The sequence below is a fragment of the Clarias gariepinus genome, chromosome 12 (genome assembly GCF_024256425.1).
Source record: "Clarias gariepinus isolate MV-2021 ecotype Netherlands chromosome 12, CGAR_prim_01v2, whole genome shotgun sequence".
Lineage (NCBI taxonomy): Eukaryota > Metazoa > Chordata > Actinopteri > Siluriformes > Clariidae > Clarias > Clarias gariepinus.
In genome coordinates, this window is record NC_071111.1 from 6637148 (window position 1) to 6664722 (window position 27575).

Sequence of the window (27575 nt, forward strand, 5' to 3'; positions counted from 1 at the left end):
AAATCTTAAATAAGTCTGTCCTTAACAAATCATGATATGATGAAGATAAGATAAAAAATACTATATCATGTCAAATTTTTTTTTAATTACGTACTAAAGTTGTTTGACTTTTGGCTCGATTACAAACATGTTGACTTGGCACGTGAAGCGGCACACACCTGCGCAGTTGTCTCTTGTTGTCTTTTCAACATTGCTTCTTCGTTATGCCTTGGGATCAACGAGGCAGTCTCTCACTCTCCCTCTTACACAAACACACACACACACACACACACACACGCACGCACACTAACACACGCGCTAATCCGCTCTGATTGGTTTCCCAGCCCTCTGATGTTCTCCCAGTTAAAATTCATAGGGACATGGGGAGGCTCTCGTTATCACTCTGCTCTCGCCTTCCTTTCACTTCCTTTCAAAGTGCTGCCATCGCCGCCTCTCCAAGTTCTTCAACAGACACTGCAGATGCTAAAGACGAGCGCCATTCGACAGCACTCACCTCCTCCCAAGCACCATGAGAGCTTGGCTCCAAGGTCTGCTGGCAGAGAGCTGTGGACATTTTCTTTAGGCTACATAAGAGGGTTTAGTCATTCTCTTTTCTCTCTCTTTTCTTTCCTTTCCCTTTTGACATACAAATGTTCTCTTTTCGAATGGTGCACTCTTTTTGCACCGTTTGTCAAAGCTTCCTGTCCATCTTTCTTTCTTAGCAATTATTTTTTTACAGAAAGATCTCAATGTCCTTGTTTGTCCACTTCAAAAACATATCATTACCAGTTCTACAGTAGCCATGCATTATTAATTTCCTCTACAGTACAGTGAGACATTCAGAAAATAAAGTCTTCTGAAAGAGATGCAGAGAGCTTTTAAGCTGAACATGTTCAGGACCACAGACAGCACTCTCACTATGCTGGACACTTCCTGAGGTACAGTTACTCAGCTCCATGGAGTATGGAAAATCTCTCCCATTATTGTGTTTGTGTGTGTGGATGTCATACTGTATGTAATCTAAACTTGTGCAATCATGGTTCTTAGAGATCATCGGTTAGTGTTGACCACCATGTTTGAAATCAGGATTAAAAAGGATTCCTCAAGAGTACTCAACATGGCTGAGGGTTCTCTGAAAATGGGGTTGCTATGGATATTTATTCATCAAGTGCTTTATCCTTGTCAGGATCATGGTGGACCTGGGATTAAACTGGAAAATCTGGAGGAAACTCACATGGACACGGAGACAACATATGAACCAACACATCTTGTTTGGAGTTTGCAATATGTCAGAAAAAGTTTGGTGACAACCATATTTGATATGCACTCAGAACACATATTTGTCTACAACAGTAAAGAGTAAGGATTCATTTAGAAGAGATGTAATATCATAATAAATATCACAAAGTGAAACCACAGAGCCAGAGGTCCAAACAGAAACAATTATTCAACAAGTTTAAAAGGGGAATCTCAAGAAAGTTCCCAAAAACAAGCAAGACACCAAAAAACAATCAATAACTAAAAAGACTCGGAATTTATGCAAAAACAGGGATTGGCAAGACTTTGCAAGTAATGAATAAATGCCCATTAATTGTTTCTTGTTATTAGGCAGTCCTGATGTCATTGAAAAAAAGTTTTCATATGTGCACCAATGGACCTTTAGAAGAAAAATGGGACAAACAAATTATTGATTTTCACATTTATTCACATTACATTAAGTTTCACAGGCTATTGTTTTCTATTGGCGCAAAACATGTTCATTTCATGTCAGTGATCTGTGATCTAATGAATCTGATTAAAGCAAGACCAAAACTCACCTCTGCTGCAGAAGAGAAGTTTATTTAGAGCCTCAGAAATCACCCATTAACAAACAATTATGATTAATAACAACTAATATCACTCAGGTTAGAGCCGATATAAAGGATTTACAGAGCATAAGTAGCAGATACATCTCAATATCACTGTTTAAAGGAGATTATTGCTTATCTTGGATAAATGCATTCAGCATCATTTTTACAGTGTAGAAAGAAATAAACATCAGAAAAGACCATGGAATTAGCAGGGTTGTACAAACTTTTGACTGGTAGCGTAGCGGCTGACAAGATAGCTAGCGTACAACATAGCGTCTGCCTTTTAAACACGACCGAGCTTTTGTGTTATTGTTACAGGTTGCTGGAATCGTCAAGTGGATTGGCAATGACGGAGTTGTGAATGAGGATGAAGAGGGGAAGGTGCGCCAGGAAGTCGAGCAGGTCGAGGGAGCGAAGGCTCCGGAGTTCGCGTCTGACCTCTTGCTCGTGCTCCTCACGGATGCCCCCTGCCTTCAGCTCTACGAGCAGTTGTTCGGCACTGATGCAACCCTGTGGTACCTCGGTGCCCTCAGACTGACCTTCCAGCAGGAACAGGAACAACTGCTGCAAAACAGTTAGAGGTGATGTCAGAGGTAACGTTACTTTTCACACTGCGCAAGAACATTCTATTATTTGCCTATGTCAGGCATGGGGCAGGGTGTACCCTGCACTAGATGTGCACATGTACACACACTCATACACTCATTCACACACTACCGGCAATTTGAGAATGCCAACCATCCTAATCTACATGCCTTTGGACTGTGGGAGAACACTGGAGTACCATGAGGAAACCCACCAAGCACGGGGAGAACACAGAGGCGTAAATCGATCGAACCTTGACCCTGGAGTTGCAAGGTGACAGTGCCAACCACTACGCCACTACGCCACCATACCACCATTCAAGTGTGAATTATTGCCTCCCATCATTTATCATATCTTGGCTTATTTAAATGAAAGGAGAAAAAAAAAGATAGGTAATGTGTTTATAGTGATTTCATCACAAGTTAGAGGGGAAAGCTTGATAGAAGAGGTTAATGTGTTTATTACCTGTCTGTGTGTGTGTGTGTGTGTGTGTGTGTGCCCCCATTCAGACGTGTGTCTGAAGAGGCTCGAGTTACAGCAGCTTGTTCTGGCTCTTCTGTAAGTGCACCTGTTTGCACAGTTAAATGCATCCAAGGCAATGACTAAGGGTGTGTGTGCGCATGTGTGTATGTGTTTCCTATAATCCCCTGGCAGTATGCCTGCTCTACTCTCCACTCCTCCCAATAACAATTCCGCCTCATGCTTGCTCTGTAATTAGCCGGCCCTTTTCTCCACTAACCCTAAGAACTGGCAGTGGGGGCTCAACTTCCCTCAGCGGCCCCTTTTTAGCCACAGCCTTTCAAAGTCTCCTCTCCTTTCCAGGTCCTCTGTGTTCAGCACGTCCGACCAGCCCTTGCTCTTCAATCGCCACCCTATATGCCTCATCTGAGGCGAGCCGGGTGTCTTTGCCTGATTACAGAGCGCATAGCACCGGCCGTACACCACCGGCTACTTTAATGAGATTACCGCTTGTAATCTGTGAATAAAGGAGAGAAGAGGAGAAAAGGAAGTGTGGAAGGGAGAGCGAAAAAACCCTTCTTCTCTTCTCGGTCCTTGCTCGTGCACAGGTAGTTTTACATTTCAAATTGCCCTTCAAAGCATTTAGCGGTCTTTATTTCACTATAATTAGCCCTCCGCATTAGTTCCACTCCCCGACCGAGAGAGAGGGATAGAGAAATTTGGGATGAGAAAATTTTTGGATGAAACATGTCAAAAATGAGAGAAAAAAAATTACCTTTGCCTTATACAGCTTCATCTCCAAAGACTTGAAATCCATCTTACTAATGAGAGATCGCATGAAGTCACTGAGGGAAAAAAAACATACAAGGAAAAAACAAGCATTAGTAACTCTACGGAGGCGTCTTTAGTCCATTTAAAAATCACGCTTTGTAAAAACAATTCAATAACGGAAATGCACCAGAAAGAGAGTTAAGAAAGTCATTTATTCCTTCATCTTCTTTACTGCTTATCCCATACATGGTCGCAGAACCTTGCCTTCCTGACCTAGCTCCAAGACATTTCAACAAATTTGGGCCATTAAAGGAGTTAGTTAAAGTGTTTCAGATGTGAGCCATGCTACGGTCATGTAAGAACTTTCTACCTTGATGGTGTCCAAGCACTAGTGAAACACTGGGATAAGTGCATTAGTGCATCAGGGGATTATATAGAGGAATATGCATTAGAGTTTCTACTCTCAGAGTGTGTTCTGTTATTCTGCGCAACCAAAGTCCCAGTTTGACTTGAACACCCCTCATATTTCAATATAAAGCAAGCGGATGAGTCTGTCAAGCAAAAAAACATGCACATTTATACTTGAGGATTGCTTTACACCTTTTTCAGACACTTAACAGGTTTACATTGTGTGATTTTTTTTTTTACACTTGGTTGGCTGTCGGAAAAAAACAAAAAAAAAACCATGAAAATTGTTAAATAATTATTTGTTTATGAGTTGGAATTGTTGGTATTTTTAGGATTTACATTTTTTTTAAATTAACATCTAAAAACTAACCAAAAAAGAAACCAGCAAAGAAAAGTCATGGTACGGCAAAAATATTGGCAGTAGCAAAAACGCAACTTCAGTGCAAAAAATGTAGTTATCTTCTTTAATCACATCATTAGAGTATCTTGATTATACAATCGGATAGGTAGGAAACACGCTTTCATGCCGTCCATTAAAGATTTTATTCGGAACATCCCAAACACAGTCGGGATAATAACTAGCGCTGATATTGGCGGGGAGCTTTTCAATGAAAGGGGGGGAGTTATGAGCAGTTGCCGTTGATGGTAAAGTGTTCTGAGCCCATTGTGGTTGCTCATCATGGCCTGGGCCCTAAACAAAGATCCTGGACACAAGGCCAGCCCACTACGATAACGATAAAAAACTGCCCCAGTGCATGGCAAAGGGTGGATGGGGGGTTGCTTGTTGTTAGTGTGACTAGTCACTGACCGAAACACGCACACACAAGATAATTACCCCAAGACATAAGCCATTCATTTTGGGACAGAGCTCTGCTGTCCAGCGTGTGGCATGGCGACGGTCAGCCCCATTTTGCAACAAGAGCATGCTGGGAGCAGAATTGCTTCTGTATAGAAGGTGGAGGGGGGTGTTTTTTTTGACGAGAATGAGGACGGACAGGCCAGCTAATGATCATTAATTGCTCTGCAGTGTGGATGTGTGTGTTCGTGTGTGTCCCTCTAGTCCCTGCACAGCCCGAGAGGGGGATAATAGTAGCTCTAACCCAGTTCTATTGTTAGGATGCCCGCCACTGCCAACTCCAGGAGACCTCACGCTTACGTAATGGGCCACATTTTGGCGGACTCTTGTGTTTTTTTTATGGTTACATCAGAGCCAGGAAGTGTGTGTGTGTGTGTGTGTGTGTGTGTGTGTTTGAACGTGGCGGCAATAATGACCCAGTTAATGTTTCGCAGCAGAATAATAAGAATAGCGTGCGCTGTTTACAATGAGCTAGTCTTTTTTGGTGGGTGTTTGACAATTTAAAAACTGTCAAATCTGCTCAATCTGCATATTTAATGCATGCACACCAATTTATGGTCTTTAGATCTGGCAAAGAATGATGAGCAATCAATTTACAAAGAAGGATGTACTCATGATCTATTTGGAAGACTTTGCTTTCCTTCACTCTGTTTATTGTGGCGTTCCTCAAGGCTCAGTATTGGGCCTCTTTTAAGTTATGAGAGAGAGAGAGAGAGAGAGAGAGAAAAATTAGAATGTAAATCAAAAACAAAATCATATATATGTGAAACAGAGAATCAGAATTAGAATGTGAATCAGAATCATGTCTGTGAACCTGAGAAATAAAGCAGGGTACCTCAGTGGTTAAGGTGTTGCGTTACGGTTTAGAAGGTCCCAGATTCAAACCACAGCAACACCAAGTTTTCACTAGTGGGCCCCTAACCCTCAACTGCTGAGTTTTATAATGAGATTTAAAAAAAAAAAAATCTAAGTTGCTCTGGAAAAGGGCTTCTGCCAAATCCTGTAAAAGTAGAGTCTGAATCATAATGTTAATTAGAATTGTGCATGTTTATGAAAGACAAATTAACTCAATCAAAATCATGAGCCCTTGTGTAGCTGAGAGTCAGTCAAAAAACTTGTGTCAGAATCGTAAGCGTTTGTGAAAAGCAATTAACAAAAGAAAATAAAACGTGAATCAGAATCATGTGTGTTTGTAAAAGAGAGAAATAGAATCCGAATGTAAATCAGAATCAGATTTATGTGAGTCTGTGAAAGACATTATTATAATCAGAATCAAACTTGTGTGTTTTTAAAGTAGGAAATAGAGTCAGAAACTAGTGATGGGTAGGCGACTCATTTTAGCCAGTTAGATCATTTGGCTCATCTTAGCAATAAGAAGCATCTCATGCTTTAGTACTACTCCTGGCTTTTATAATTCAGCCAGATTTAACAATGTTTTGACCTATGATTGGTACGTGTGTACATACATCACTTCAATTATAAACCTTAGAAATTCCAGAATACAATTATTTTACATTATATCTGATATTAAAGCATTAATGTACAAACATCTAACGCTATCACAGATATGTAATACATGTTTTATTTATATTGAACTTAGTGTTTTGCCCTCATCAGACCAAATCAGACCTAATATAAAAATTAAATAAATATACAATAAAATAATAAAAAAAAATTATTATCCAAAACACAAACAATTCAAAGCAATTAACCAATTAACCAATTAACAACTAATTACTGTGCGCAAAGCAGCAGCACCAAGCAGTTTGCACAGTAAAACATTAAGACTGTCTTTGGGTCAAATGGGCATTAAGAAAGACTAAGTGACTAAGCCAACTTATTTACGGTAAACACATTTCTATCAGAATCGTGTGCGCTTGCGACAGAGAGAATCAGAATCATGTGCACCTCTGAAACCCAGACTTCATCAGAATCAGATTTATGTGTAAATGCAAAATAGAGAATTAAAATCCGAATCTAAATCATGTGTTCTATGTAAACCGAGAAATAGAGATAGAATGTGAATGAGAATCATAAACATGTGTGTTTCGAATGCAAATCAGAATCGGGAATTAAGAGTGTTTGTGAATTCCAGATTTAGAATCAGTACCAAAATGTGAATCGGAATCAGAATCACGCATTTGTGAAGCCAAGAAATGGAAATCAGAGGCACAAGGTGAACCAGAATTGTGTTTGTTTATGAAACTCAGTATGACAAATTAGGATGTGAATCAGAATCAATTTGACGTGCGTTTGTGAACGGGGAAATAGGATCCGAATTACAATGAGAATCAGAATCGCTTGTGTTTGTGAAACAGAGAATTAGAATCCGAATCCGAATGAGAATCATATCAGTTAGAATTACTTTATTGTCCAGGCACAATTTCCTCTTTTAGGAATTTATCTTGGGAAGGTAGAATGGGTTTAAAAAAAAGCTTAAGAGATTACATTTATTTGCACTCAAAATGTGAAAGAAGCATTTTTGTGAGCCAAGTGAATTATTTTTGAGATCCTCAAGCGCAGTTATATCACAGTTATAAAGCATGTACAGAAAGATTGTTCTTTTTTAATTAACGAGCACAAGTCGGCACTATGACCAGGGTCAAATCTATATCTGGGTTCAGCGGAGGTTTATAAAAAGAGACAATGTAACTGTCACTATTGTGGCCTTTGTATAGAAACACACTTGTTCCTTTTCATTTGTTTAATGGCTGCTTCTTGAGCATGGTCAAAGAGCTAAACTCACAAAGCACTTTGTGCATGACCCCAAAACACACACGCACACACTCATAGATAGATAGATAGATAGATAGATAGACAGACAGACAGACAGACAGTATATAATATATACACCCACCCACCCCACACTCTCACACTTTCTTGATGGCTGGCCAAAATAACTGTATGCATCCACACATAACACAAGTCAATGATTCTTAGCCACACACACTCAACCTCATACACACTCTCACATGACCCGCAGGACCCAGAAGCACTTAAGGGCCCATAAAACACAGCAACCAAAGAAAGAGTCTGTGTGTGGGAATCTCTGGCATATGGGTTGTAATCCAGGCTCGCCGCACAACCTCATCACTCTAATGCACATTGCATTACTGAACCGACCGCCCAGTCAACTGCTCAGGGTCACTCACATACCCACACACACACACACACACACACACACACACACACACACACACATACACATACATATATCAAGACAGACATTTGCCACACATAATAACAATACAAAAGACCACATTTTACACACACACAAGCTCGTTCAATCCCACACACAGACAGACTCACACTCTTGTATGTTTTGCTCCGGAGGGGGTTGTGTATCAGTAGTTGACTCAGGATACTCACTCCAGAGTGGCTATTTTCTGTGCCAGACTGGCAATGACGGCGAAGAGACGCAAATCTGTCAGACCCTCAGTCACGCTGAAATCAACCAGCTCTAAAATCTGCAAGGGGAAAAAAAAATCAAAGGGATGGATAATTTTTAACTATACTATAATATATACGATATATATTCCTAAGATTGTAATGTCCTACCATGGCATGGTCAGATTAGCCACGCTCTCACTGTGCACATGATTAGAAACTGAGTCATATGACTGTTTTAAAGAGAAGCGGGTTTATTATTCATCTAATGGAAATTACTGGATACGTTTAACCTTGTTCGAGTCAAACTGGGACTTTTAATTGTACAGAAAACAGCTATTGTGCAAAAGTAAAACTCCCTTTATTTTTCTATATAATCCCCTGCAACACTAATGAACTTATCCCAGTGTTTCACTAGTGCTTGGACACCATCAAGATTAGACTGCCTGGTTCAAATCTGGCCTCCCAGGAACTCCTGGCACAAACATGTGGAAATGGCTTGAAGTTCAGGACTGTACATGGCAATAACTCCATCCAAGTTCCTGTAATGTGCAAGTGGTGCTGGCGAATGATTGTGTGTGCACCCTTAACTTAATATTTGGTTGCACACCCTTTGGAAAAAATAGCTGAAATCAGTCTCTTCCTATAACCATCTATAAGCTTCTTATAACTCTCACCCGGAATTATGAAAAACTCTTCCTCTGCAAACTGCTTCAGGTGTCCTATATTGGAAGGGCGCCTTTTCCCAAAGGCAATTTTAAGATCTCTCTACAGGTGTTCAATGGGATTTAGATCTGGACTCATTGCTGGCCACTTCAGAACTCGCTTGTTGGATGCTTCCATCCATTTTTTGATGCTTTAGGAAGTATGTTTGGGGTCATTGTCCTGCTGGAAGACCCAAGATCTCGGATGCAAACCCAGCTTTCTGACACTAGGCCCTACAGTGCGACCCGAAATCTTTTGGTAATCCTCAGATTTTATGATGCCTTACACACAGTCAAGGCACCCAGTGCCAGAGGCAGCAAAACAACCCCAAAACATCTTTGAACCTCCATCATATTTGACTGTAGGTACTGTGATCTTTTCTTTGTAGGCCTCATTCCGTTTTCAGTAAACAGTAGAATGATGTGCTTTACCTAAAAGCTCTATCTAGGTCTCATCTGTCCACAAGAAGGATTTTGGCTTACTCAAGTACATTTTGGCAAACTCTAGTCTTGCTTTTTTTTATGTCTCTGTCAGCATTGGGGTCTCCCTGGTCTCCTGCCATAGTGCTTCATTTCATTTAAATGGCGACGGATAGTTGGCGCTGACACTGATGCTCCCTGAAGGAGCCTGCAGGACAGCTTGAATTTCTTTGGAACTTGTTTGGTTGCTTATCCACCATCCGGACTATCCTGCGTTGCAACCTTTCATAAATTTTTCTCTTCCGTCCTTGACCAGGTACATTAGATACATATCTGGAGATGGACTTTGGACTTACTCTTGAGATTGTTGATATTTTTGCACAGTTTTGGTTCTCAAGTCCTTACACAGTTCTCTTTTCCTCTTTCTGTTGTCCTGTTGTCCTGTGAACCTCTCTCTTTTTTTATCTGCTTTCAGGTGTGATTTTTATATTGCCCACACCTGTTACTTACCCCAAAGGAGAAACAATCTTATTTATCCACAATTTTAACAGGGTGCCAATAATTTTGTCCAACCCATTTTTGGAGATGTCAAATTTGCTTTTATTCCTCCCTTTTTTGAATTTTGTATCAATACACACAAAGGGAATAAACATGTGTATAGCAAAACATGTGTTAAAGCAATACTTTTCTTTTACTTTATTTTTGAACAGTTATGGCCATGACTGTGTGTAATACAATTTAAAATGTCAGGACCCTGTACACATAGATTTCCTCCTCTTCAGTCAGCAGCTCTGGAGGAATGATCTCCTTTAGAGCCAGCAGGACTTGAAAACACGACAGGTAACCGTCACCATCACTGTCCACCTGCAGAGATAATTATTACTTTTATCCACCGAAACATTATTTCATCATCAGAAAAAAAATAGTTTCATCAGCTCACAATTTAATTATAAAATAGAAGACATTGATATATAAGCAGTCTATCTCATAGATTTTTATCTTTAGAGGTGATCTATCTATCTATCTATCTATCTATCTATCTATCTATCTATCTATCTATCTATCTATAAATATAATAAAGTATAGCAATATATATCGATAAATATGGTGCATTAATGTAGACTATAAGAAAACAATACAACCAAACAGAGTGACAAATATAATTGTTTTGTGATTGATGTGAAGTTTGCATCCCCCATATGTAATAATTGAAGAAGCCAACATTTTATAATTTATCCACCAAAAGAAATAAACTTTATAAAGTTGCAAATGTAATGTGTTCTTATCCTGTATGAGTCGTGGGGGGCAGGGATCCTATGCCAGGAGACTTAGGGCATAAGGCAGGGTACACCCAGGATGAGGGTGGGCACACACACACATACACGATCCATCACAGGGCACACACACACATACACATTCACACACTATGGGCGACAGTACTAACCACTAAGCAGTAATAGCATTACACATTACAACATTACAAACGCTTTATCTTGCTCTGTTATCATACCTGTGTTTTTCTGATTCTGAAAAGATCTTCTGACATCAGTGCATGCTAATGATTCTGGCTAGAAAAATAATGTTGTACTGTCAATCTGATTGTCTCAGGCGTTGTGTGTAGTGCAGCGTGAGATGGTGGTGAGATAAGGAACAATGAACCCATGATCTAGGTACAGCTTATCCTGAGCAGGATAAAGATTTTAGATTATTTTGTGATACGATACACCGACGTTTCATTTGCCAATTTGTAAACTTTTCACTTATGACACATAGGGGATGCAAACTTTTGCACTTAGTCATGTTTCTGTCCGTGTTGGATTAAACATCATGTTTTGGTTATTATTGAATTAGTGATTATAATAATTTTTTTTTTATTTTTTAAAGTGTGACCCTGAGATTACAAATTAAAAGTTTGACGTATTTTTAAAGAGAAAAAAAAAACATACGTTTATAGGGCGGGACTAATGTCGGGAATTTGATTGGCTGGTAAAACTGACACATGGTATCATACACCAAATGCTAGCCTGAAATCACTTGTGGAGCAAAAGTGATGAAAAAAGATGAATTGTACACAATCGTATCAGAGACAGAAGTTTGTTTCAGTTTGGATCTGAGGTTGTGGTTAAGATGGAGTGTGATGTGGTTCTCACGTACAGCTTCAAAAGCACGTCTGTATGCGGCGAGCTTCTCAGGACTGATAATGCAGTACTTGGCCAGGAAATCAACTGCATGAAGAGATAGAATCGGTAACACAGAGTCAACGAGACAGTGTCAATGAGAAAACATGTTTATGTATCAGGCATTTGTTCTAAACATTTTGGCAGTAAGGTAAAAAAAAATATTTTGATACAGTTAGTTTCCCCTCGCTCGGCTCCTCCTAAAGAACAACACACATACACAACTACAACACCACAACTTACACCTGAGTGAAAGCTGAAAGGACCGCGTTACTATGGACTAAGTAGAGATGTGGAACTTTTAGATGTCTATGAGATTAGTGGAGGTCACATATACTGTATCCAAAATGAGAATCTTATTATTTTCTTATATTATAAATGTGTGTACTAGTATACAGCTTCATAGTGTTTATGGCAAACAGCAGGACTGAGAATTCTTTTAGTAATCTATACACTATGTCAAATAACATGTTATAACACAAAAACTAATAATAATAATAATAATAATAATAATAATAATGGTAATTAATTTTTTTTATTATTTATTTATTTGCATATGTGGATTTTTTTTAAATCAAGTCAAAGCCAGTTCCCATTTATTCTCATATTATTTATAATTTATATTAACAAAATTTAATGACTATATATTTTAAATTAATTTAAATTTAAACAATTAAGAAACATTAAACATTAACACCTACAACAAAATAATAATAATAATAATAATAATAATAATAATAATAATAATAATAATAATAATAATTGGTGCAATAATATATTTTTAATTTATATTATTAAAAACAATTACAAATGTACATCTACAACTAATATTTTAATACTACTACTAATAATACTACTACTAATAATAATTTTTGCAACTATATAAACAGTATATATATATATATATATATATATATATATATATATATATATACTGTTTATGGTGAAAAACTTTGAAAAACCTTTCCACTATACATAAAAGCATCTAATCTCCAACTTTACAGTCTCTGTATTTTTGCTCAGTACTACACCAAACCTAAGGGTTTTCCATAAAGTTCCTATGATTAAGTACTTGTATGTGTATTTCCTAAGAAGCAGTTTGGCAAAAATGTAAAATTCAACACTCCCTGTATGAGGACGTATATGTAGACCAAGAGAAAACGTGAGCACAGCAGGGTCTCGTCGAGCTATGTTGTAGTGAATGAGCTAAATACATCCTCATTCATTTGACTAAAAGAGTCCAATTCAAGGTGACATCTATATACCTATATCAAACATACCTATAACAGTAGTTACAATACATTTCTCGTGTAACAGGTTATATTCTGTAGCTTTTCCTCTCTGTTGTTCATCATCACACTGAGAGGCAGCAGGTCCACATGGACAGGTCGCCTCCATCATTTGTGTCACTCCACTGGGACCCTTTGAGCCGTAAAAAAATCAAAGCGTGAAAATGAGACGGGGACAGAGATGGAGAGAGAAAGAGGGAGAGACAGAGAGAGGGGATAAGGGAAAGATGGAGATGCTGTTGTGTTTGTGTGTCAGAGTGAGAGAGAGAAACAAATAGGATCAAATATCAGTGAGCTGGAAGAAAATCAAAAATGTCCAGATTAAAGCCGGGGCAGATTGCAGAACGTCGACCGTTATAGAGAAAAGAGGGGGGAAATGCAGGGAGAAACTTAAGAGAGGCTGGGTTTTAAGCTGCTGCCAGTCCGATTGAGGAGATGAGAGAGGGAGAGGGAGAGAGATAGAGTGTGAAAGAGAGAGAATCCACTGAATAATGAGTCCATTCATGAGGCCAGGGTGAAGAATAGCAATGACAGAGTTGCTATCAGTGTGGATTTAAAGCCCGGGGTCCAGCGGGCCTGCTCTCTGTTCACAGGGGGCCGCTTCAATCTTCCATTTATCTGCTTACTCTTAATCAAACCTCGGCTTCTCGCCTTTTACATGCAAAGAGCTACATTCGCATCTAGTCAACTTGACTTGTTAAGGCTTGATTGATCAAAAACCCTTTAGCCCCGAGACGCACATCTGTTTGCAAATAACCGGGGACGAGCACCAGCCATGGCGTCGTGTGGCCGGTCCCAGAGCAGCGGACGGATTTAGCTTGAAATCTATTCTGGCAGACTTGCTCAATGGGGAAGGAGAAAAGACGAAGAGAGAGGGAGAGGGAGAGAGAGAGATGTGTTCGGATCATTGCACTGATCCACATTGGGATTCCGTAAAAAGAATGGGGGGTATGCAGACGCTCTCGATTTTCTTTTTAACCCACTCCCTCTCTCTCTCTCTCTCTCTCTCTCCTTTCTCCCTCCCTGTGTCGTGTTCTTTATCAGATCGGGTCAGCTCTTCCTCCAGTCCTGACACTCCTCCGTTCATACATCTGGCTCTTACGCAGGTGCCGTGCTCTTCTACGTCTCCGTTAAAGAAAAGAAAAAAGATTTTTTTTTAGAAATGATTGCGTCCTTGCTCCCTACTGAGTTAAACTCTTACACCGATTCATCAGTTATAATAAATGTTCTTTGAATTCAAATGCAACATGAAGTTTCTCCCTGTTTGTAGTTAGAATTAATCTTAAAGCAGTTAAGCAGTTACGAATGCTTTAATATAAACCCATAATTTAAATTCCGATGCTGACCAATCAGCTTCAAGGACATAAATTCCTCCTGGTTTTATCACCAAGTGTGTATTAGGCAGGAATTTGGGATACGTTTCCCTTTTTTAATGCGCTCTATACTCTTACTCATGTTTGCATCACCGGAAAAGTCAACAGTGCCTGACTATCACGCTCTCGTCGCTTGTGTGTGTAGCTCTCCCCCTTTCCACAATAAGCTTGTCTCTCTCTTGCCCGACCAGTCGCTGTTTGTGTGTGGATGTGTATGCGTGCGTGCGTGTGTGTGTGTGAGTGTGTCGGGGAAAGCTTTCTGTTGGAAAATCAGGAGAACAAAAGGTGCAGTGGAGTGAGAGATTGAGGGAGGAAGCCCAGGCGGGTCAGCAGGGTTGGGGTGGAGGGGGCACAAAGGCGTGAGGCTAAATCCTCCAGCCTGATAGCCTTATCTGATTCCATTCCAGCTTCTGATGGCTTTTTTTTTTCCTGCTTTCTTCCACACCCCGGGCCTGTGCACGGGTTAGGCTCTTTGGTGTGAAGCCTAGCAGAAAATGTTAATCAAGAAACCTCAGAAAGAGTGACTCTGAGGCAAGGATGATGATGAGGATGAAGATGAGGAGGAGGATGATGATGATGGGATGTGCTCACTTTCACCTTATGTTCAGCATCTCAGAATCCAAATACACTTATGCTACACACACACACACACACACACATACAAACACACATGAGTAATTCATGATATTACAACACAATGCACAATGCAACGCACAATGCTTACATCTCTCAGAGGGTTATTTATTTATTTACATTTTTTTTCCCTTCTTACAAATCAAGTTGTAAATTTTTTATTTTTGCACTCAATTGCACTTACTTTTGATTGACCTTACATCTCTCTCACACACACACATATTTTTGGAGTCATTTCTTTTCTTTATATTTGCTCCTGATTTATGCTTGTCTTTGTTTATGCTCATCATCATCATCATCATCATCATTGTCATGTATAGAAAATTGCATCTAATGCTCTATTAACAGGGACACACTTTAATTACGTTGTTTTGTGTTTGTGTGTGTCCTAGTTTCTTTATAGGCGACATTCTAATTCCTTAAAGAAAAGTGCTAAAACTGAAAAACAAACAGAAACGTAACTACGATAGTCAGTGTACTAAATGGATAATTGGATGGTGTAGGCTGTTGTGTAGACAGTAGTCTCAGTAGCCTTAATGTTAAACTATAGATTTAATAAAAATAGCCATAGATGATGAAAACGGAGATTAACTCTGGGTGTGTGGTTTTTCCATAGACACATCCTGACTTCTGCCTTTACATGATGATTCAGACCATTATGGCCCACTCACAGCCTGCTGCATTCACCAGGATCCAAATTTAAAGCTACAGTCACATAGATGTACAGTCCTGTGCAAAAGTCTTTTTTTCTTCATGTTAAATTAAATTGTGTAGATTAAATTAAAGAAACAAAAACAAATGTTTTACTGCGTTATAATAAAGAATCGGTTGTTGATGTACCAGCCTCAGCAGCGACCTCATTTCCCCTCTCGTCTGTTCCAGCATCAGCATCACCAGTATACTAATCACCAGCCTGATCATCTCTCACCATCTACACCTGTTTCTCACTGGGTCATATATTAAGTTAGATGTTTTTTTTTTTATGTAAGAATGATTAATGGGTCTCTGTGTGGCTAAACAAACTTAAAAAAAACATTCCCCTATAACTGCTCAGGTACAGGCACACAGTCAGGGGTGGGGAGCCTGGGTACACGTAAACTATCATAGCCAAACCTTCGGCATGTTAGAGGTCTAAGTGCGAGGTGAGGGGCAGGAAACAGGAAGAAATCAGAAGTGTACATACTTTAAAGAGAACAAGGGAAAAATACTTTTTCTGTAATGATAAAGCTGATTAGGTGACTGCAAAAAATGAAATATTAGCAAGTGACATATTCTTGATTCTAGTCACATTTATCTACAGTTCCTTAAAATCACACTACCATTCTGGGATACCGTATTCTGGGGATTTATGCTAGCTGTGTAATGCTGCGTTGATCTAAAACATTTAACTTTTTAAAAATGTTTTTTAACCCTTGATTAGCAAAACAACAACAACAACAACAAAGGAAACCGACACGCTTGTTGGAATTCCTATGTATAAAAGTAAAGACATTGTTGTGATCCTCGATTTTATTCATATTCTTGAATCTAGCTAAAACTTTCCATAATTTCTTAACCTAAGTTTACAACAAACCAAATGAAAGAATGTTAAGCTTATTTCTAGCCAAATCTTTCTGAAATTGTTGTTTATTGTTCAAAGAATTTTGCTTCTTTTAAGAAATAAATCCCCCCAAACTAGTCAAAATAACCACAGATGCAGTAAAACAAATCATCACTTCATTACTTTTAAAGAAAAAAAAAAAAAAACTTTCTGGGTTAATCTTAGCTGCCTAGCTTGTTGCTAACAAAACATAAACTTTAATTTCATACCTTGAACTTGATGATTCTGACCTTCTGCTATATTTCTTAATCAACTCTTCATACCGCATCTGAACAGAGTTTTCAGGTTTGCTGACAGTGTGTTATATAATTAGCTTAAAACCTGGCTAGGTCCCTTGCAAGCAAGCTAACAATGTCAAGTTAACATAAACGGCTAAATAAACTGAAATTAATCTACAATGTTAACTAATCTATGTGAATTTATCTGGTTAATTTATCAGACTTAAGAGCTGAGTGAAACCCGTACGTACATTCAGACATGAACATTTACCTTTTTTTCAATAAAAGGAAGATGCTAGCGTTTATTTTGCTAATAAGCACTAGCAATATTTCACATGCAAGTGTGCTCTTCTTACTATAAAGTGCGTTCAAGTCGAACTTGTAATGAACCTTATGATGAACGAAGGCATAAAAGCAACTGAGATTTACAGAAGACTTTAAGCGCAGTACGGTGATGAGACTTTTTTTTGAGAGAATTGCAAAGGTGCAAATGTTTTAAAGAAGGTTGTACGTCCGTGGATGATGATCCTGGCAGAGGAGGCTCAGAGCTCACTGCATTTGTTCCCGTGAACATTGAATGAGTGGAACGCCTGATCGATGGATAACTTGTGGAAAAGACACATCTGTCTGTGGGAACTGTACACACAATCATTCACCAACACCACTGCACATTACAGGGACTCAGTTTGGAGTTCTTGCCACATCAACCCGTACAGTCTTGACCTCACTCCAAGCCGTTTCTACATGTTTGGGGCATTACAGGAGTTTCTGGAAGTTCTGAGAAGACTTTCTACATTGATGGTGTCCAAGCACTAGTGAAACACTGGGATTAGTGCATTAGTGTAACAGGGGATTATATAGAGAAATATACAGAGTTTTTACTCTCATAACTTTGTTCTGTTATTCTTCACACAATCAGAAGTCCCGCTTTGACTTGAACAGCCCTTGTGTTGGTAAGCCGTTAGCACAGACACATGTAAAAAATCATCAGCACCCATATAATATCTATAAAGTCACTGCACCGAGAAATGACAACCCATGCGTCAACCTGAAGTCTGAAGTGCTTACTGTATCTAATAAATATTTGCCCCTTTTTCTGGTCTCTAGGTAACGGGGTTGTTTTGAGGTGTTGGTGAAAGGACGCAACATTTGGCAACCCTTCTGAGGGAAGCGTGTTGTTGGATGGTGGGCACGTGGCTCCGCCCCTTCACTTTCCCTGAAAAGGAGAGAGAAAACAAACAAAGACACACGCGGGCACCACACACCTCCTGCTGGCTGGCCCCCCCCCATACACACACAACCCACACACACTTTAGAGAGAGGCCACAATCCCTCACAAATGCTGGTGCTGGACTCTGATCCCTACTGATAACTTCACAAAAAAAGCCAAATCATCTGTGCAAACCGGCGATGTGCAGCGATAACTTCACAAAGCACAAATCATGTGGCATTATTTCTGCGCCGCTCCTTGACATTGTGCCATTAATAAGGCCATTGAGGAAACGCCGGCGCTGTTCAGACGCTGTATAATGGACTCTTTGACAGAATCTCTTGGCTTTGCTTTCGCTTTGAATGCCGAGTGCATAGTGTTCTATGGCTGACGCTTGTCAATAGCCAGGCTTGTTTGTTTACTCAGTCATTCTGTTCTGATGGTAAACACACACACACATACACATGCATAAAATCCATAAAAACTTAGCAAACACAGTTCTCATAAAGACTCTGTACACTACAACACACATATTCAACTTTCCAGCTTTTATGCAATGTGACAACAGCAGAGCAAACAACTGCATGCACATCACTCTATATATGTGTGTGTGTGTGTGTAAGTGTGTGTATGTGTGTGTGCTAGGGTAGGGCAGTCCAGGTGTTCTCAATCATCACCGACATTCATCTGCTCTCATGGCAGTCATGAGTCATGGCAGGAAGCTCAGGTACACACACACACACACACTTTCTGTGAGTCACGTTCTCCCAGACCCGTACTCACAGATCACCCAATTTAACCTGCGCAATTTAAAAGATTTGAGATGCATTTAGTGATGTATCCATTAGTGTTGGACTTACAGGTTGTGCGCATGACAATAGCATTGTTATCTCGTTCACTTGGCAGCACTAGTTAAGTTAGAGAAGAAAAAAAAAAATCTCAAACAGTAGATCCAGACACTGGACTCAAACATCTGGAAGAGAACATTCTCTATTCTCTACAACATTATCGATCTACGGGCTTACAAGCAAATACGCAAGTGTTTTAATCTGTTATGCAGCGGGAAGGGGAGGACACAATCGTCAGTAAGAACACACTTTTAGGTCCCAAGTGGCCCAGCGGTAAAGTGCTCCCCTATCATCCGGAGATCACAGGTTTGAATCCCAAGTGATGCTGCAGTCTCGCGCAGTCTGATGGCAGAGCTCTCTCAGAGGGAAGAGATGGGAGGCACTTAGTGCTCTTACATTAATCTCAGATCTACAGTCAATCATGGCCCGTCTGTGAGCTCAGGTAAGCCGAAGGAACAGATAGCGTTACGTAGTGTTACACCATTTCCAATGGTATTTAAGCGAGCAGTTCTTCAGCCTTCTTTGACTGGTGGTAGTAGCCTTAATGTGGGAGTGCGCTAATGATGGGTGGGAATTAGATGTGACAACATTAGGAAGAAAATCTGGGAGCAGTAGGTCATTCAATTTACAAACAGTACATCATAGACAATCCTGAATACATAATCCAAATTCATTATAATGTTTATACAATCAAATAATCAGAAAGTGATAATATAAAGTGCTTGGTATACTGTACAGTCTTAAAGGATTTGACAAGACCATATACTTCAACCAAGACTCACTGTTGAAGAGTTTTACTTATACCTCCGTATGCGGAGTGTCCATGTTGGGAATCATAGTTCCTGGTATGTTGTTCTGGCTGCTGCAGGTGAGCAGGGAGAATGGCATCATGGGTAACGTAGGAAAAATGATAACCGGTTGCACAGGAGTTAAGAACTACTACTACTACTACTACTATGATTCCAGGTTGAAACCCCAGCACCACCAAGTTAAGACTGTTGGCCCTTACGACCCACCTGCTCAGGGTTACAGTGAGATAAAAATGTAAGTTGCTCTGGATAAGAGTGTCTGCTAAAAGCTTTAATGTAAATGTAAACGTACGTAACTAGAGTGAAAATGCCAACGGAAGACGTTTATTATAAATGAAATCAAAAATGTTCTGGTCCTCAAGTTGATCTTTTTTTATTAAGGGAATGAAGAGGAAGAGGAAAAACCTTTTTTTTTTTCTTAAACACTTGTTATTAATGTGTTGCATTTTTTGCGCACTATTATTGGAAAATGGTGCACTAATTAAGTCCAATTAGGGCCTTTCACTGCCTAATGAGGAGCCAGGTTTGTAAGTGTCAGAGACGTCTGATAGACACACACACACACACACACACACACACAGTTGGGGACAGTTACATAAAGTGACCTTGTGCACAAATTTACACCATGCGTAGAAAAAAAAAACCTAAATGGCCATTCACATAAAAAAATTCCACAAAGAAGTGCCACTCTTCTACTTCATGTGAACGACAGCTGCACGCTTCCTCATCTCTCGCTTGATTAAGGGGCTAGAGAGAACCTGCCCAATCAGGCCTTTTGTTCCACTGGCCCCACGTTCACACATGAACACCCACCACCCACCACCCCCCGTGACCTCCACTGACCTTGTTCCACCCCTTCACCTTGACCTTCACTAAACGTGTCCAATCACACAAAAAAAGAGGGATGGGGGAACACAGCGCTCCCCTACTAACCAGTCAGACCCTTGAAAAATTGAAAAAGAGAGTAGGACGCCACTTCAGAGCACAGCTAATTAAAAAAAAGTGCAAAGCTGTGGGATCCAAGATAAACAATGGAGCAGGAAGGTGTGTGATTACACTGGTGAGATTTAGTGCTGGTGTAATACAGTAGGTGTAATTTGTTTTTTAAAACTCATATTTAACTGTTAATTAAATAAGCAGTAGTAATTAAAAATAGTATTACAAACAACCTGAGAAATGTGTACACTATATAAGAAAGAAAATAAGGCTTTAAACCATAGTCTCAGCATAAACATTAAAAAAAAAAAACTTTTCATTCATTTTATTTTATTAGTTTTATTTTATTTCCTCTTTTCGCTGTTTTTGCTAGCTGACTCTTTTTGAGACACTCCCTAATGTTTCTTCACTCTGATCCCTATTGTAGTCTTTTTGGAAAGTGAAAACATGGCAGTATGCACCCTGTGCAGTGGGGTTAATCATGGTATTTTTTTATTATTATTACTTTTAACAACAAGATTAAACCTCAATAGTGATGAAGTATTTTATCATTGAAGCAGGATGCAGATTTAGCGAACAGTTTTGAATTGTTGGAATGGCCGGCCAACCAATCAGGTATATTAGAACAAAAGCACTGAGCCAACTTTCACTTGTTTATGGTGTTATATCTTGGCTTACAAATAGCTGAAAAGGACCATCCTGTGGATTGCAACGCTAACAATGCTAATATAAGAGCTAATAAGCTCAAAACCTTACATAAAAGGAAATTTTTAAAAAGCCACATTTTTATTGTTTATAGTATATAACTAAGCTAGGTGGGCTTGAAAAAAAAGTTTTCATGAAATTCCTTGTTAATACCAATGTGGATTAACAGCTTATTCCTAGTTCAACTATTGTATGTAAGGGGTCAATAACTATATAGCCTATAGTTATATAAAGTTAGATATTTATATCTAATCTAATTAGATTAAATGTGTCATTCTTTAATAAAGTTTTGTCAAATCACTTCATTGTGAGTACAGTTCATTGAATAGTGTGTTAATATTTGTGGAACACATTTGTGTAATTACTTGCTTGTTTCTAAATTTGTACATATTTATTTTTGCTCAAAAAACTTGTAGCATTATGGTCATAATCAGTATCATTAACATTTTTGCACTACAACTCCAGCTAAATTTATGTTATAAATAAGGTGACGTATAGTATTCTAGGATACTAAAATTTCAAACATGTTCAAATGGAACAAAATCTAAAATTAGGTCGCTTTAATTAGGGAAACACTATTTCTAAACAAGTGTGGTTGCTGAACACAACCTAGACAATGACTTAACTAGGTAGCACCTAGCTGGTAATTTTATAATATAAAGTAAAAAGGAGAAATAAATTATGAGATCATCACTTCTTCAGATGTGTTCAAACTTTACTTGGTTTTGTTAGCCGTGTTAGCATCATTACAAGATTTTTACTTACAGTCCTCAAACCTGGAGCAGCTTCTCGGCTTGCTGGGCTCACTCGGTTTGTTTCCGTCTTGCAGTTTGGTGTAAACTTGCAGTGCTTTGGTCTTCCGCTCTTCTCCCTTCTTTCCCAGCATCTTTCTTTGATGCCTCCTCCTCCTGTCCTTAATTTGGTTCGGTCCCCTGCGCACTCCTATAGCAGGTCGCTCTCGTGTTCCTGGACAAGCCGCTTTTTGAGAGGTTCCTTCAGTCGCACTGGGCTCTAAATTAAATAAATGATAATGCTACAAAATGCTTCATTTAAACATCGCTTTTGCAATCATTCTGATTGGCCAGAAGGCATTGATTTATTTTCTATAACAGCAGTTCTGACAGGTTTATATTAATGCAGTTCTGATAAGTTGTTGTTGTAGTAACAGATAATTCACAAAGACTCATATGATAATAATTTTGAATGCATTAAACATCATGTTCACCATCTATCATATACGTCATCGTAAATTAACTGTTACTTCAACAACAACTTATTAAAACTGCATTGATCAGTACTGTACCTTCTGGAATAGAATATAGTGTTTGAAAAGTATAACATTTAACATATAACATTTTAACTTAGTGTGATTATATTAGAAAAAGAAAAGTATCTTGTTTTACAGACATTCCACACAATTGAATGTAACTACGTATACCACAAATTGATTAAAAAAGTAGATGACTTTCTATTAAATATTACAGAATTGTAAAAGCTTAAGTAATAGTAACTCCCTAAACAAGAGTAAAGCAGATTTGTGAATGTATTAAAAGTTCATGTCTGTGTTAGAATAATGCAATATTTGTACCACTTTTGACAGTTCATTCTCGATTAATTAATTTCCACTCCTTCTTTTCCCCATTCTTCCTCTCACCTCTCAGAATCAAATAATTTCTTTCCTGTACTTCACGCCTCCACGCTAATTTACCCTGTTCTTGTAACTGCCCCTCCCAAAATGCTTTAAAAGTCAGCGGCCCACTATTCAGCATTTAATTCATGACACACACACATGACACAAAGAGTTAGCTTTTTGTGTTCTATCTCTAAAACTTATTGAAGCTTCTGGCCTTTAATTTTAGACACTGGCACATAACAGATTTCCATTCAAGGAGCCAGGAATGATTGTTTAAGCCTATAGTTTATGCGGCTGCTGTAATGTGAGTGTGAAGCATTAGTCATTAACACATAGCTATAAATAGATAAAAAATTACTTAAATGAATAAAAAAATTAATAGTTGGACATTTACTGTGGTGTAACAATTTACTGAGGCATACAATTCTTTGCAGGCATGATGTTATGGGAAAATGTTGGATTGTCAAGGCGAGAACAGTAGCTTTGCTTCATCCATCACTGATTATTTTCCCAAAACAGCACTATACACAGTGTTTTGGAATGTAACTTTTCCACTGTGCTCTAATGTCATCCTGTTTTAAGACATCATTATTATTTCTAAGATAGCTGCATATTTGGATTAAAAGCTAATTTAAAAAAGATTATCATTACACTCTAATATAAAACTCACCTGTTATTTTTTACATCATGCCCTGTACTGTATATAGTCATAAATGCCTTTAAAACGTAAGCCTTTGATATCTCCTTCAGCCCTACCTGGACATTCAAGGTCATTAACCCGAGCGATGCCCCGTTTCTACTTTCCATCAAAATGCTGTTAGTTGTCATACTTTGTCTATGTAAATATTGGGATGTGTAATGGACAGAGGTATGTCTCATTAGGCAGCCTTTCGTTCATGACGGAGCTCGTGGTCAGGACTCGGTTCCGCTCCTCCGCTCCTCTGATGTCTCTGTAATTCTTTCTTTGCGCAGAATCGTACATCACATCCTGGCTGATTTTTTGGACATAGCAAATGAGACATGACTACGAGAGAGTAAACATCGTATATATAAATATATATATATATATATATATATATATATATATATATATATATATATATATATAAACATTTTTTATATATATATATATATAGTGTTTTTTTATATATATTGTTGGTTTTTAGTTCTACATGAAAAACCATGTATTTCAATACCTGGTGAAAAATAAGAGAAGTGTTCAAGTTTAAAGCTAAACTGTCCTTTAAAAAAACTTTTTTTTTTCTTTTAACTGTCTTTCTTTGACACATTAGCATATGGTATGTTAATAAATTATAAATAAATTTATTATTATTATTATTATTATTATTATTATTATTATTATTTTAAATAAGTACAGTGAAGAAATTGTTTTAAGAAGAAATTATTTTGCAAAGTAATTGTTCAGTGTTTTTGGTCTCCTGCAAACTGTGTGTGTGATTTTGTATGTGTGTGTGTGTGTGTCTATACTTTGCCTTTTTTTTTTTTTTTTGCTTTCTTCCTTTATTCTATTTTCGAGGCCAGCTGACTGCATTCAGCCGGTCCTATCTTCAGTTCTAACACAACCTAATCCTCTAGTGCACAACACTGATTAGTGAATGGTCAAAGCTGGAGACAAGGCATCGGCCTGCTTAGAAACCATCCTCAGCACACACACACACACACACACACACACACACACACACACACACATGCACAAGGTTACCATACCAACCGGTCTGTCTGAAAGAGGCAGATAGTTGGATTTGGCTGAGAGTGGCAGAGTCAAATCCTCCATCTAACCCTTTGCAAGGCCACCAAGAGGAAACACACACACACACAAACAAACACACACAAACAAACACACACACACACACACACACACACTGCCTGCAATCTTGAGTGGAAATCCCCACCAGCAGTCGACCAGAGTGAAGCAAGAAGGTCAGCCGTGTATCTCTTTTCTTTGTGTGTTTGAAAAAGGGATGAGCAGCGATGACCCAATCAGCCGGCCGCTCCCGCCACCCAGAGCCTGAAGAATAGTCGGGAGTGCCGGAGGAAGAAAGACAAAATCCCTCCTCAATTATTATTCATTGCTACGATTGTCCCTTTCGGACTCCAGTTTCCCAACACATCACCCTTTTCTGCTGGTGCTGTCAAGTGCCAATCAAAGCGCCGGTATCCGGATTTTAGCGCTGTCCAAACGATAGAGGATTTTCCACCAGACAAAAGCAGCTGATCCTTTTGCGACTGTTTTTTTTTCCCCCCTTTAAATGCTGAGACAATGGCGGCACGGCCACAATGTCAGTGTGTGGTCTTAGATTGTGTGTTGTTAGGGGGTGAGTAGTGAAATGAAATCACGAAACGGTGTCCCGGACATGGCTAATCTCTCCTTCGCCGTCTCACTCATTCACGCCCCTAATCTGCTCTCACAGTGGCCCGGTATTTTCCGAAACAATCCCGAAGGGTCAGTCCTGCTTAGTGCGCCTTTGTCGGCTCTAGACTGTGGGTGACATTCATAGGCCTCGGTGACATCTTCAGTTACAGCTGAATGCTAAAGACAACAGGGGGAAAGATTCAAGGCAAGTGACGGGAGCATGGAAACAGTAACCAGAACCAGTGTGAGCGGGGATTAGAGCAGCAATGAATTCAAGATGAGGCCAGATGACAAAAGGCAGGCCGATGCATCGTACAATCAAAAGTACCCTTTCCAACGGTATACAAAACCGCCATCATTTTTAGATCTAATTAAAGATCTTCTTACTTACATTATAGCAGCTATAAACAATAGCACTTAATGTTTAGCTGAGATAAGTTTGCTAGCTAGCTAGCTAGCTAATGTAGCGAATGTTAGCAAAGAAGCACACTGTAAATATTAAAATGCATTTTTAAAATAGTTTGTTTATGAACTGAAAAACAAACCAGTAAGAAGATTACAAAGCTACAAATTCAACTGAAATTTCACTGATGCCGATCGGTGACGAATTAATTAGCTAGCAGTGGCGGCTGCCACTATACATTAACTAACAATCTGCTTTGTTTCATTATTTAACTAAATAATTATTATGTTACATAATTACACGTTAAAATAGCCTTCTTCTCTGCCTAAGTTTAAGGGGGCAGCGCCCAGGCAACCCTTATTGACTAGCTGCCACTGCTAGCTAGCGACATTATGTGCTTACCAGTTATCTATCAGGCTAATCTACCAACAAAAATAAATAAATAAATAAACAAACACCTTCTTCACTTAACTAAGACTGCATTTTAGAAGGTCTGGTTGTCTAAGAAAGCAACAAGGCTAAGTGGGACTTAAATACTGAAATTTCCAATGTAGCGAGCATGCTAGATTGCTAACCTGTTAGCGTTCCAACTCCCACAAGCAGCTAAACCTTAAACGTGTACAGTACCATTTAATTTAGCTTTATCACAACATTAGCTAGTTTAACATTAGTTAGCTTATTGGATGGATGAATTAGCTAATAATGAAATTAGACTATTTCAGCTAGCAAAGTGGTCAGATGAGGTTTTTGTCAATTGAGAGTGACACACACACACACACACACACACACACATACCGCTCTTATCGTATTCCCTCATCTTCCTCTTAGCAGGACCCAGTAATCTCATGTCCACCATTTTTGGATTGCCTTAAACCCCAGTGTTTGCTGCCGTGACCCCACTGCGACCCCACACCGACCCTGTGAGTGACCACGTCTTTGGCCTCCAGGAGGGTCATTGTACTAATACACACCACACACACACACACACACACACACAAACACACACACACACACACCATCTCCAAGGTTACATTGGTGACATCTCTTCCATGCAGAGCACCTCTGTTTGCCACAATCACCTCCCTGATTCCAGCTATTTTCTGGCTTAGGGTTGTTATTTGGCACAAAAGGATGCTGCTACTGTTTTTAACTGTTGTGTATACAGCTTGGATCGTAAAAGGCATGGGATAAAGAAAAGACATTTCCATTTAAGCCATATTGGAGGTTATTATCTCACTGTTAGGTTCATAGAATGTGACCCACCGATCGGCTGTGTGCTCAGGTCGAGATCGGCGTCGCCGCTCAGGTCACTTCCTTTGGATTGCGCCGCCGTAACTGCAGGGAAATACAATAATAAATAACTCTAGGAAGGAAAATATTATTTTAGGTAAACTTGCCAAATCTCACCATAGGGTGCTTATGACACATCATTTTTGTACAGAATCGTTAAGACACCCATTTTAACATGGTCAGAGGTGTAGAATAGAGACTTTCTGATGGAATGATTATATACATTTCTTTTTTTATATCTCTTTTTTATCTGATTGATCTGTAACATTCAGAATTCTGATTGGTGCAGAATGTTGATGAAGATTCTACAACAGTAGAAACAGCTCTAACAGTGGTACGGCTGCAAATCACAGCTTTATATTAATGCAATTATGTCATTGCTTCTATAGACGACTTAAACACTGGGTCCTTCTTCATTACAAGTGGAGTTGTTCTTACGGTCAAGACACTTATTTAACATGTTTGGAAGAAGTCTCCAGTCTCAGAGCTTTTTTTTTCACATTTATAATGCAAGCTGTGAGTTTTGTTGTTTTAGGGCATAAAATTTAAAAACAGATAAAAATTATGTTTCAGTGGTCACTGGAAAATCAGTATTGTAAAAGAGAGAAAAATACCCTCACTCCAAGCCATTTCCACATGTATGAGCCATTTAAGGAGT

At 39.0% G+C, this 27575-nt stretch overlaps 1 protein-coding gene across 1 annotated transcript; it reads right to left on the minus strand.

Annotated features, from left to right (window-relative positions):
* Positions 1–1957: 1957 nt before the first annotated feature.
* Positions 1958–26958, minus strand: LOC128534509 (uncharacterized). Its single transcript, XM_053508958.1, has 7 exons — positions 26891–26958; positions 21983–22228; positions 11574–11644; positions 10173–10283; positions 8278–8375; positions 3649–3718; positions 1958–2393 (listed from the first exon to the last, which is right to left on the minus strand). Exons 2-7 carry the CDS (start codon positions 22101–22103, stop codon positions 2142–2144), a joined length of 723 nt encoding a protein of 240 aa, XP_053364933.1. The 5' UTR covers positions 22104–22228; positions 26891–26958; the 3' UTR covers positions 1958–2141.
* Between the last annotated feature and the right edge of the window lie 617 nt (positions 26959–27575).

Excerpts from the sequence above, each read along its gene's own strand:
- LOC128534509 (XM_053508958.1), bottom strand. The coding sequence starts at position 22,103 with ATGCTGGGAAAGAAGGGAGAAGAGCGGAAGACCAAAGCACTGCAAGTT. Across the intron at positions 3,719-8,277 it reads CAGAAAATAGCCACTCTGGA|TGACTTCATGCGATCTCTCA; the intron begins GTGAGTATCCTG and ends TTTTTCCCTCAG. Across the intron at positions 2,394-3,648 it reads TGAAGCTGTATAAGGCAAAG|CAGTTGTTCCTGTTCCTGCT; the intron begins GTAATTTTTTTT and ends ACTGTTTTGCAG.